Below are 12,457 nucleotides of genomic sequence, written 5' to 3' on the forward strand. Positions count from 1 at the left end.
GATTTGGGGGGGAGATTGAGGAGGGAGGTGGAGGGGGAAGGTGGAGGAGGCGGTGGAGGGGATAGGTGGAGGGGGAGGTGGAGGGGAGAGGTGGAGGAGGTGGAGGGGGAAGTTGGAGGAGGGAGGTGTAGGGGGAAGGTGGAGGAGGTGGAGGGGGAGGTGGAGGGGGGAGGTGGAGGGGGGAGGTGGAGGGGGGAGGCGAAGGAGGGAAGGTGGAGGGGGAAGGTGGAGGGGAGAGGTGGAGGAGGAGGTGGCGGAAGGAAGGTGGAGGGGGAAGGTGGAGGGGAGAGGTGGAGGAGGAGGTGGCGGAAGGAAGGTGGAGGGGGAAGGTGGAGGGGGAAGGTGGAGGAGGAGGTGGAGGGGGGAAGGTGGAGGAGGTGGAGGGGGGAGGTGGAGGGGGAAGGTGGAGGAGGAGGTGGAGGGGAGAGGTGGAGGGGGAGGAGGTTTCTGATTTCCTTACCCCAGTAATTTCTTCACATTTCCAGCCCTGACGCTGATCCCCTCTCCACACGGATGACTCTCTGAATCTCATTTATTTTCAGGAAAGGGGTACATTGTGTTTTGTTCTTGCACATACTGTGTAATTGAAACTTTATATTTGCAAAAAAATCCTATTTTTCTGAGAAAAAAAACCTATTGTGTATTTTCTAGCCTTCGTCCATTGTGATGTTTACCTTTGCTATACTCTGCACTCGTGTTCTTATTTTGTTTGTTCTTGCACCCTTCTGAGCCGCCACTCGTTGGACATCTGTGAAAAAGAGCTTCATAGCTCACCGGATTCCTCCTCCTGCTGCTGTTGCTGCAGTCTCAATACAGAATCTCATCCTGTCAATCAACTCCGTGCTGGCGGGCGGGTGGGCGGGGTGGGGTGGTGACGTCACGGGGGGTGGGCGGGTCCCAGCGCGAGCCGCTCTTATGTGTGAGCGCCCAACCGAGCATCCCACACAGCATCTCGCAACTGCACACACACACCGCCAGCGCAGCTGGTTGGCGTGTCTTCTTTTGTTTAGCCTTCGGGAGGGTGGGGGTTTTGTTATTGTTGTTGTTTATTGATTAGACTGAAGACAATTCTATTTAGATTCGCCTGCTTGAGAAGACAGTATGGCTGGCCGGTGGTGCTGGTTGTGGCTTCTGCTGCTGCTGGTGACTGTGCAAGTCGAATGCCAGCGCATGTGTGTGGAGGTAGGTGTCTGTGTGTGTGGAGGTAGGTGTCTGTGTGTGTGGAGGTAGGTGTCTGTGTGTGTGGAGGTAGAGGTAGGTGTGTGTGTGTGTGTGTGTGGAGGTAGAGGTAGGTGTGTGTGTGTGGAGGTAGAGGTAGGTGTGTGTGTGTGTGGAGGTAGAGGTAGGTGTCTGTGTGTGTGGAGGTAGGTGTGTGTGTGGAGGTAGGTGTGTGTGTGTGGAGGTAGGTGTGTGTGTGTGGAGGTAGGTGTGTGTGGAGGTAGAGGTAGGTGTCTGTGTGTTTGGAGGTAGGTGTGTGTGTGTGGAGGTAGGTGTCTGTGTGTGTGGAGGTAGGTGTGTGTGTGTGGAGGTAGGTGTGTGTGTGTGGAGGTAGGTGTGTGTGTGTGGAGGTAGGTGTGTGTGTGTGGAGGTAGGTGTGTGTGTGTGGAGGTAGGTGTGTGTGTGTGGAGGTAGGTGTCACTGTGTGGAGGTAGGTGTCACTGTGTGTGTATGTAGAGGTAGATGTCTGTGTGTGTGGAGGTAGGTGTGTGTGTGTGTGGAGGTAGGTGTCTGTGTGTGGAGGTAGGTGTGTGTGTGTGGAGGTACAGTGAGGAAAAAGTATTTGATCCCCTGCTGATCTTGTACGTTTGCCCACTGACAAAGAAATTATCAGTCTATAATTTTAATGGTAGGTTTATTTGAATAGTGAGAGACAGAATAACAACAACAAAATCCAGAAAAACGCATGTCAAAAATGTTATAAATTTAGTTGCATTTTAATGAGGGAAATAAGTATTAACCCCTCTGCAAAACATGACTTATTACTTGGTGGTAAAACCCTTGTTGGCAATCACAGAGATCAGACGTTTCTTGTAGTTGGCCACCAGGTTTGCACACATCTCCCACTTCTCTTGCACACATCTCCCACTCATTAAGGTTTCGAGGCTGACGTTTGGCAACTCGAACCTTCGACTCCCTCCACAGATTTTCTATGGGATTAAGGTCTGGAGACTGGCTAGGCCACTCCAGGACCTTAATGTGCTTCTTCTTGAGCCACTCCTTTGTTGCCTTGGCCGTGTGTTTTGGGTCATTGTCATGCTGGAATACCAATCCACGGCCCATTTGCAATGCCCTGGCTGAGGGAAGGAGGTTCTCACCCAAGATTTGACGGTACATGGCCCCGTCCATCGTCCCTTTGATGCGGTGAAGTTGTCCTGTCCCCTTAGCAGAAAAACACCCCCAAAGCATAATGTTTCCACCTCCATGTTTGACGGTGGGGATGGTGTTCTTGGGGTCATAGGCAGCATTCCTCCTCCTCCAAACACGGCGAGTTGAGTTGATGCCAAAGAGCTCATTTTGGTCTCATCTGAACACAACACTTTCACCCAGTTGTCCTCTGAATCATTCAGATGTTCATTGGCTAACTTCAGACGGGCATGTACATGTGCTTTCTTGAGCAGGGGGACCTTGCGGGCACTGCAGGATTTCAGTCCTTCACGGCGTAGTGTGTTACCAACTATTTTCTTGGTGACTATGGTCCCAGCTGCCTTGAGATCATTGACAAGATCCTCCCGTGTAGTTCTGGGCTGATTCCTCACCGTTCTCATGATCATTGCAACTCCACGAGGTGAGATCTTGCATGGAGCCTCAGGCTGAGGGAGATTGACAGTTCTTTTGTGTTTCTTTTATTTGTGAATAATCGCACCAACTGTTGTCACCTTCTCACCAAGCTGCTTGGCGATGGTCTTGTAGCCCATTCCAGCCTTGTGCAGGTCTACAATCTTGTCCCTGACATCCTTGGAGAGCTCTTTGGTCTTGGCCATGGTGGAGAGTTTGTAATCTGATTGATTGATTGCTTCTGTGAACAGGTGTCTTTTACACAGGTAACACGCAGAGATTAGGAGCACTCCCTTTAAGAGTGTGCTCCTAATCTCAGCTCGTTACCTGTATAAAAGACACCTGGGAGCCAGAAATCTTTCTGATTGAGAGGGGGTCAAATACTTATTTCCCTCATTAAAATGCAAATCAATTTATAACATTTTTTACATGCGTTTTTCTGGTTTTTGTTGTTATTCTGTCTCTCACTGTTCAAATAAACCTACCATTAAAATTATAGACTGATCATTTCTTTGTCAGTGGGCAAACGTACCATCACTGTCACGCTGTGATGGTGATGGTGATAGTAAGTCACCATCACGGTGTGCAGCTGCTGCTGCTGCACTGACTGCGTCGATGTCGTCTTGCGACGTTTCGGCGTCTGTCCTACGCAAGGACACCACGCGCACACGTGATGATTACACACACAAATCGCCCATCTCGAATGGCAATGCATCACGTAATCAATGGAAGGTTGGCGTATTGAGGATTTCATATATTAGAATATCAGTGCGGTGTTTGTAGCCTGCTCGCCGTGTGTACCTTCACTTGGCACGACACCAACACAGTCCGTGGCGATGTGCACATAGCAGGGGTAGAGGGGGGTGCAGGGGTAGAGGGGGGTGCAGGGGTAGAGGGGGGTGCAGGGGTAGGGGGGGTGCAGGGGTAGAGGGGGGTGCAGGGGTAGAGGGGGGTGCAGGGGTAGAGGGGGGTGCAGGGGTAGAGGGGGGTGCAGGGGTAGGGGGGGGTGCAGGGGTAGGGGGGGGTGCAGGGGTAGAGGGGGGTGCAGGGGTAGGGGGGGTGCAGGGGTAGGGGGGGTGCAGGGGTAGGGGGGGTGCAGGGGTAGAGGGGGGTGCAGGGGTAGGGGGGGTGCAGGGGTAGAGGGGGGTGCAGGGGTAGGGGGGGTGCAGGGGTAGAGGGGGGTGCAGGGGTAGAGGGGGTGCAGGGGTAGAGGGGGGTGCAGGGGTAGAGGGGGTGCAGGGGTGCAGGGGTAGAGGGGGTGCAGGGGTAGAGGGGGTGCAGGGGTAGAGGGGGTGCAGGGGTAGAGGAGGGGGGCAGGGGTAGAGGGTGTGCAGGGGTAGAGGGTGTGCAGGGGTAGAGGGGTGTGCAGGGGTAGAGGGGGGTGCAGGGGTAGAGGGGGTGCAGGGGTAGAGGGGGGTGCAGGGGTAGAGGGGGTGCAGGGGTGCAGGGGTAGAGGGGGTGCAGGGGTAGAGGGGGTGCAGGGGTAGAGGGGGTGCAGGGGTAGAGGAGGGGGGCAGGGGTAGAGGGTGTGCAGGGGTAGAGGGTGTGCAGGGGTAGAGGGGTGTGCAGGGGTAGAGGGGGGTGCAGGGGTAGAGGGGGTGCAGGGGTAGAGGGGGTGCAGGGGTAGAGGGGGGTGCAGGGGTAGAGGGGGGTGCAGGGGTAGAGGGGGTGCAGGAGTAGAGGGGGTGCAGGGGTAGAGGGGGGTGCAGGGGTAGAGGGGGTGCAGGGGTAGAGGGGGTGCAGGAGTAGAGGGGGTGCAGGGGTAGAGGGGGGTGCAGGGGTAGAGGGGGGTGCAGGGGTAGAGGGGGGTGCAGGGGTAGAGGGGGGTGCAGGGGTAGAGGGGGTGCAGGGGTAGAGGGGGTGCAGGGGTAGAGGGGGTGCAGGGGTAGAGGGGGTGCAGGGGTAGAGGGGGTGCAGGGGTAGAGGGGGTGCAGGGGTAGAGGGGGGTGCAGGGGTAGAGGGGGTGCAGGGGTAGAGGGGGTGCAGGGGTAGAGGAGGGTGCAGGGGTAGAGGGGGGTGCAGGGGTAGAGGGGGTGCAGGGGTGCAGGGGTAGAGGGGGGTGCAGGGGTAGAGGGGGTGCAGGGGTAGAGGGGGTGCAGGGGTAGAGGGGGTGCAGGGGTAGAGGGGGTGCAGGGGTAGAGGGGGGTGCAGGGGTAGAGGGGGTGCAGGGGTAGAGGGGGTGCAGGGGTAGAGGGGGGTGCAGGGGTAGAGGGGGGTGCAGGGGTAGCGGGGGGTGCAGGGGTAGAGGGGGTGCAGGGGTAGAGGAGGGTGCAGGGGTAGCGGGGGGTGCAGGGGTAGAGGGGGTGCAGGGGTAGAGGGGGGTGCAGGGGTAGAGGGGGGTGCAGGGGTAGAGGGGGGTGCAGGGGTAGAGGGGGGTGCAGGGGTAGAGGGGGTGCAAGGGTAGAGGGGGGTGCAGGGGTAGAGGGGGCTAGAGGGGGTGCAGGGGTAGAGGGGGTGCAGGGGTAGCGGGGGGTGCAGGGGTAGAGGGGGTAGAGGGGGTGCAGGGGTAGCGGGGGGTGCAGGGGTAGAGGGGGTGCAGGGGTAGAGGGGGGTGCAGGGGTAGAGGGGGGTGCAGGGGTAGAGGGGGGTGCAGGGGTAGAGGGGGTGCAGGGGTAGAGGAGGGTGCAGGGGTAGAGGAGGGTGCAGGGGTAGAGGGGGGTGCAGGGGTAGAGGGGGTGCAGGGGTAGAGGAGGGTGCAGGGGTAGAGGGGGTGCAGGGGTAGAGGGGGTGCAGGGGTAGAGGGGGTGCAGGGGTAGAGGGGGTGCAGGGGTAGAGGGGGGTGCAGGGGTAGAGGAGGGTGCAGGGGTAGAGGAGGGTGCAGGGGTAGAGGGGGTGCAGGGGTAGAGGGGGTGCAGGGGTAGAGGGGGGTGCAGGGGTAGAGGGGGGTGCAGGGGTAGAGGGGGTGCAGGGGTAGAGGGGGTGCAGGGGTAGAGGGGGGTGCAGGGGTAGAGGGGGGTGCAGGGGTAGAGGGGGGTGCAGGGGTAGAGGGGGTGCAGGGGTAGAGGGGGTGCAGCAAGGCGACTTCACGTGTGAGTCGTGTGCTGGTCCTGCACGTCGCAGACTACCGCTGTGTCGACTCTCGGCACTTACATGGCGAGTGCGCACTCTGTGTATGTTTATATATGAAGACTGTATTTGATGTGTACACATGTGTACATATAAGCACACCTGTTGATTGTTACACGTTGCAGTACTGTGTAGTAGTATTATCAGCTGCGTGTGTGTGTGGAGGTAGGTGGTTTGCATACGAATGTATGGAAATCCGTAGCAGCGATATGCAAATGTGTAAAGGTATCACTACTATCGATACCTGTCAACCCATACGGGTTAGCCGTATTCTTGTGCAGGGAAATCGAGTTCTCAGGCCCATGCGGCGTACAGGCGTTTCGTTCCGAGCAAACACAATCTGTCAATGTGTTTGTGTTTCTCGCTTGATGTGACTTTGTAGCATGTGTGTTGAGATGTATCACGGGGCACGGGGTGCCCATGACGGTCTGACTTGGTCTGTTATAAGGTAAGGCAGCACTGATAAGGGGGTGGCAGATATGTATTATATTGTGTATATGTTTGTAATTCGTGCACATTATCAAACTCTTGGCCATGTTTGGTCGTGCTGTTGAACGCCTAACGGCAAGGGAGATGATCGTACTACTGTTACGCAGTCGAATGGTAGAGAAACCTTTCCCAAAAGGGACCGTGACGATGACGATGGCAAAACGACGGCCTGGCAGCTCGAGGTGAAAGTACGCACGAGGCTTGGGGAAGCCCTCATCCAGCAGTGGATACATAATTGTTTGAGATTTGGTAATCCGAGGTGCGGGAAGGCAGACACAGCCGGCGCTAACGAATGCCCACGCTCTGCGATCCTGTAGCTGGATGTTGGACAAACTGCAAGACCCGAGCGTGTGGGTGTGTTGCCCACGTAGGAAGATACCGGAGTACTCAGAGAAAACTCGCCCGCGAGAAGAGGGTAGGTAACACGATATGTGACGAATGTAATTGTTACCTGGCTGTGCTGCCATCCCAGACAACCACGGCGAGGGAGCTTCACGAATGTGTGAGCTCCCTCGCCCCCCACAAGTGCTGGGTCACAGCGTGCCCACGTAGCCACCGAGACGAGCAAGGCGGCATATTACATTTCGATTGCAGAGTTACCATACACTGGCCTAAGTTGGGGTTTACTACATTTACTCTATTGCCATTCAATACTAAAATGCACTACTGCGTGTAGTTGCACGGTGTTTCCCTGCGCACGTGGCAGAAACACACAGTCTTTGCCATCTCCAGTGATCAATACATCGTCAGTGAGTAACCTGTGCTTAAATGACAATGCACATACAGCAGGAGATAATAATGATGGCCCGTGGCTGTGTATTAAATGGCGCACTGGACTGGAGCCAGTTTGTAGGGTGAGTCACACCCACTGGCTTAACGCCTGCACGCCGTGCCTCGCCGTGTCCACGTGTCCAAGCAGGAGCACGCCGTCAAGGCCCCCACGCCTTCTCCACCTGGGTGTGCACGCCGGGCTATCTCTGCTGTCACTGTGGCCGAGTGGTTCACTGTGTCTTGCTTCAAACGAGGCGCCAATGTTTGGCACTGCGAGCATTCACGTGAGAGATGTTCCTGTTTTGGGGAGCGGTGGCGCAGCGATTCGGTTACTACGCCAAGAACCCTAGAGGCCGCAGTTCGATTCCAGGCCATGGCCAACATTAGCGGTGAGTTGGTCCTGGACTTCTCCACTTCACCAACTCGCACTGACCAGCGTGGTTGAAGTTGGTCAAACAATCCAGCAGTGGATCAATAAAAAGACATTTTATTTTCTGGTTGGAGTATATCTCCACCTGGCCTCGACCATGGCAATGTGTCATGTGGCTTGGCACAGTGCTGCCGCAACGCTTAATTGAGTGGGAAGACACTTGGCTTCAATATCACTTCTGATTGGGTTTTATATACTGCATTGTCTAATAGACTGTATTGTCTAATATACTGTATTTTTATAGACTTTATTGTTTTATAGACTGTATTGTACCGTACACATCTTACATCATGGTTGGCACTCATCCGTATTGATAAAGTACGAGTTTATGTCAGATTGTCTACACGAGTTTGATCTATGTTGAATTTGCGCTATGAAAAACCAAAACACCCAGTATAACTTTCCACATTTGTAAACCTTAAATGGAATTGTATATCTATATACTTTAGCACCTACTATATACAGTACCTGTATTTTTATGCCTAAAACTATTGCACTGCAAAATACAGGACTGCACGGTAGCTGTGAACTGCTAAACTAAACGATGTCACTGGCTATTTAAGTGTTGTGTTGTCAACATCAAAGCCAGGCCGTGATTGTAAAGGTCACCCCGTATTTCATAGAGGCTTGCAAGTTTAGTATTGCACAGACGTGGGAGCTTTCTGCATTTTTTTGTTTAATCCGATTAAAGTTCTGGCATTCGATTTCAAACAACCAGGTGGATACCGAGCAACTGATAGACACATCAAATGTAGAACTGTGAATTCAAATAAATATTAAATGATAAAAAATATAATTGCAGTCCTTGGTCCAACGACTACTGCTGGGTGAAAGAGTCAGCACTCTCTGCAGGCCGCGTGGGTTGTTTGACCATCGTTGACCCCGCTGGTCAGTGTGGGTTGGTCACTCCTGGCCATGTCCAACATCATCATTGATGTTCACCAAGGCCAGGAGTCAAACTCGGACCACCGGGTTCCCATGTAGTGAGCTAATCACTGCTCCATGCCACAGCAGTATTAATTGGGTATAAGTTAATTGCGGTTATGAGTCATCGGTTGTACACGTTTCAACTTATTTTGCTCAGTATCGTCATTATCAGCTATTTTATGTTCTTTGTTGGATGAAATTTCCATGGGTGGGAAACCATTTCCTATTGTTGACGCCCAAAGGTTTCATTTTACTGTAAAAATGCTGTACGTTCACAAATGGGCATCTCCAGTCGCTCTCCAGTGTTTTCTGCTTGTACTCTTTGGCATGATGTTTGACGTGTCGCTGCTCGTGCCGTGAGCTTGTTTAGAAGCTGAATTCATTTCATGAAATCAACTCAATTGGACAATATGGGATAACTTAAAGCACAAACCTACGGAGTAAAATCATCTACAAAGGTTCATAAGACAAACGAGCAGCCATTGTAACAATATAATATCTGTTATTCACCTTAGAAATCTTCGCTGTCCCTAGACATTTTCAGGAATGTCCTGCTTGGGATGTGTGGTCACATGTTTTACTTGTATGTGTGCTTGTGGGAGGAACACTGGAGTGCCCAGAGAAAGCACACACATACGATGGGATTACACTAAAATGATCCACGTTCTATTGATAGTTCAGCAGCTTATTTTCTGTATTGTTTTCTACAGGACACCTGCGAGCATAACAGCTGTGTTGTGCACTCAAAAATCCACAAGCCCTGCCTCCTGCAAATAAATGAATTGGAGGCGTATACAACCACCGCTCCACCACCACCACCGCTACACCACCACCACTGCTGCACCACCACCACCATCATTACACCACCACCACCACTACACCACTACCACTGCTGAACCACCACCACCGCTGCACCACCACCACTGCTGCACCACCACCACCATCATTACACCACCACCACCACTACACCACCACCACTGCTGAACCACCACCACCGCTACACCACCACCACTGCTGCACCACCACCACCATCATTACACCACCACCACCACTACACCACCACCACTGCTGCACCACCACCACCACCGCTACACCACCACCACCGCTGCACCACCACCCCGCTGCTGCGCCTGGCACAATGTCACTGTGCCCTACATCCTCGGCACCCGGCGGTGTCGTGGGTTTACGCTAGATCCCGTCTAGTGTTGCGTGCACCGCCCTGCAAGTGTTTCCATGAGCACAACACTCCTGTTGCAATTCGTGAGTGGCAGAGAATGAAGGATAAATGGTAATTTGGGAGCTTTCTGGACGTGCTTTCGTCCGGTGCGAGTTCATAAAACACCCCCGACGAGAACACATTTTCATATAAAAAAGGCAATTTTCAGCGATGGGTTTTCTCATGTCCTCATATCTTTGGGTGCATGTTGAGAATTTTAAAATTGAAGGCTTGGAGGCTAGACATTGGTATTAGATTGTACAGATATTCAGCCATACATCCATTCACTCGAATCTCTAAATTGATCTTTGTTTGAGATGGTGTATTGAGAATCCACCACAGCATAATACATGTTTTAGTCATGATGACACATGTTTTAGTCATGATAACACATGTTTTAGTCATGATAACAGCTTACTGGAGCAGTGATAATAAACACCAAATTAATGGACTGCGTAGGCAGCGTAGTCCATCTACACATTTAAAAAATGAGTGTCACATTTACATTGCTCTGAAACAGTTGTCAAGCATTATTGCAGATGATGATACACTCATCTGATAATGTTCTTGTTGGAGTAAACAGCTGTACAACAATGCTCGTAAATTTGAATCAAGGCATTTATCTTCGTCATTAATTTACAGGGTCCATGCACAGTCCTTAGGCCAATCAATGGTTGGATGAAGGCCTCCTTCATGGCTTGCGTATCCATGGACGTTATTTGACCATTCTTCACAATGGATGTTGCTGCCCACCACGTAGGCCCACAGCCTATAACACTTTATTTGTATTGTATTTATGGTTGCCACCCATGCAATCGCTGCTTAGCTTTTCAGTCCTGACGAGAGTGTGTGCATTATGGATGCTTTGGTCATAGGCGAAATAGTCCATATCATGTATCATATGTACTGGTGTAGAGAATTGCATGGTACTCTTGTTATTACAATTATATAGCGGAGTTCTTGAGCTCATGAGGTTGTCATCATCATCATCATCCCTCTTAGTAAATAGTGCCCCAACTGGTGAGGCTGCATTACACGGAAGAAAGTTCGCTCTGGGTTTTAACTGGAGAGGCTTGTGGCTGCCATCGGAGTGTGGAATATACAACCCTGGCACAAGATTCCCGACAAAGGTGAGCACCACCCAACGATCAATGTCACATTGGTAGGCAGCATTGAGCTTGACTGTGAAAGGTGCAGAGCAGAGCATCTTCATGAAAAAGCAATGGCGCAGTGCACATCACTCTGGACTTGCGCTGGCAGTGGAAATTCCTCATTCCTATGGCAGGGGCGAGTTTTTTTTTTATCATTGATCGTCCACTGTTGACTTACATCAAAATGATGCAGTACATATTCATAATGTTGGCCCGAGAGGGATGGTCGTAGTGGAAGTGTTTATATATACATACTGAACACGTATTAAGTCGTGTGTATTTCCTGCTGTTACGCATAGACACCGATAAATAAAATTAAAGAAAATCTGTAAAATGCACAAAGAAGCAAAGCAAGATCCATGATTATTATAACACACCCGTGAGACAGTGAGGAATGTGGATCAGAAGGCACGGGCAAATTAGACACAATATTAACAGTTAAACAAAGTAAGTGGGCTTAGAAGGACCCATGCCCATAAGTGATGATGGCAGCAAAAGGATGGACCACGCTCGAGAGGAGACCACAGCGGAGATGGAGCAATGAGATTGGCTCATGTGCAAATGGATTGTCACATCACGAGATGGGGAGGGATGGCAGATGGCTCGGGGGGAGACCTTAATGCTCAGTGACTAGAGCGTGGTTGATGATAACGATGAAGAAGTACAGTATGTAAACGTATGCTTTAAACAAATGTGTAAATTTATCCCCTACCACTGGGCTTTGCCGAACAAGTAAGGTGTGGGTTTGGTGCATGTAAAGTGGGAATTGCCAATGGAAATGATCCTTTAAATAAATGTAGTGCTGCCACCTTCGCAGCCCTTCTGGGGACACACAGGTGTCCTGTTGAGCAAGCTCCCTTCTGCCACGTGTCACAACCAGCAGCCACCCTGATGAGCCTGCGAAGCAGCATTCGTGTGCTTGCGTCATGTTCTTACGCGCGGCTTGCGGTGAGTTTTCGGCGTTTGCAATTGTGACTCGTCTAAACACGCCGCTTCAGGCAGCGTGTGTAGAATGCAGCGTTTATGCCCATGAAGTCATAAATAATGAATGCAAACTAACTGGCGGCCAATTTTATATGTGCCACATTAAATCTTGCTGCAACTTAACGTCCTTTCCAAAGGGCGCTTATTATCTCATTGAAACTGAAGCACACTGGAAAAAATGGGGAAATTAAACAATAGCAGGTGATTTAAACTGATTAATACGTTTAGGATCAGTGTTTATTATTGCCATACTTTATCCTTAATTTAACCAGGAAATGAAATAGACCCCTTGAGACGCATGAAGCACTGCCTCTTGCGAGCGCGACCTTGGTGACATTGCTTGCTCTCACACAAGGACCAGAAAACGTGGACATTGACAAAGCGAATGGAACAAAGGCTGAAAAGTGTTCCAGGTGTTGTAGCGTGGAGAGGTGCATGTGAAGAATTACGCTGAGAAACAGAAAATGTGATGTGTGGAGTAGAGAAGACGTGCAAGTTAGAGCCATCGGATTCACTGTTCGGTGAAGAACACAAAGTGGACTTGGACAAGGCGTGTGTCGCTAGAAGGGTTGATGATCAGTGCTCGAGACTTATGACAGCGGAAGACAAAGGAGGGAACACGTGTGGGAGATGACCACCGTGGACACG

General features: G+C 51.8%; 1 protein-coding gene across 3 annotated transcripts in view; it reads left to right on the forward strand.

Annotated features, from left to right (window-relative positions):
- LOC133351675 (endosome/lysosome-associated apoptosis and autophagy regulator family member 2-like) overlaps positions 1-12,457 on the forward strand; it is a 58,566-nt gene that overhangs the window by 3,329 nt on the left and 42,780 nt on the right. For 2 of the 3 annotated variants that reach the window (XM_061567068.1, XM_061567070.1), the window contains exon 1: positions 933-1,182. The exons of the other annotated variant lie outside the window; for it this stretch is intronic. In XM_061567068.1, coding sequence (XP_061423052.1) covers positions 1,102-1,182 — 81 coding nt within the window. In that variant the 5' untranslated portion in view covers positions 933-1,101. Of the gene's footprint in view, positions 1-932; positions 1,183-12,457 lie in introns of those variants that run through there. 3 annotated transcript variants of the gene reach the window in all.

This window comes from Lethenteron reissneri, chromosome 38 (genome assembly GCF_015708825.2).
Source record: "Lethenteron reissneri isolate LAM-NWPU_2019-01 chromosome 38, ASM1570882v1, whole genome shotgun sequence".
NCBI lineage: Eukaryota > Metazoa > Chordata > Hyperoartia > Petromyzontiformes > Petromyzontidae > Lethenteron > Lethenteron reissneri.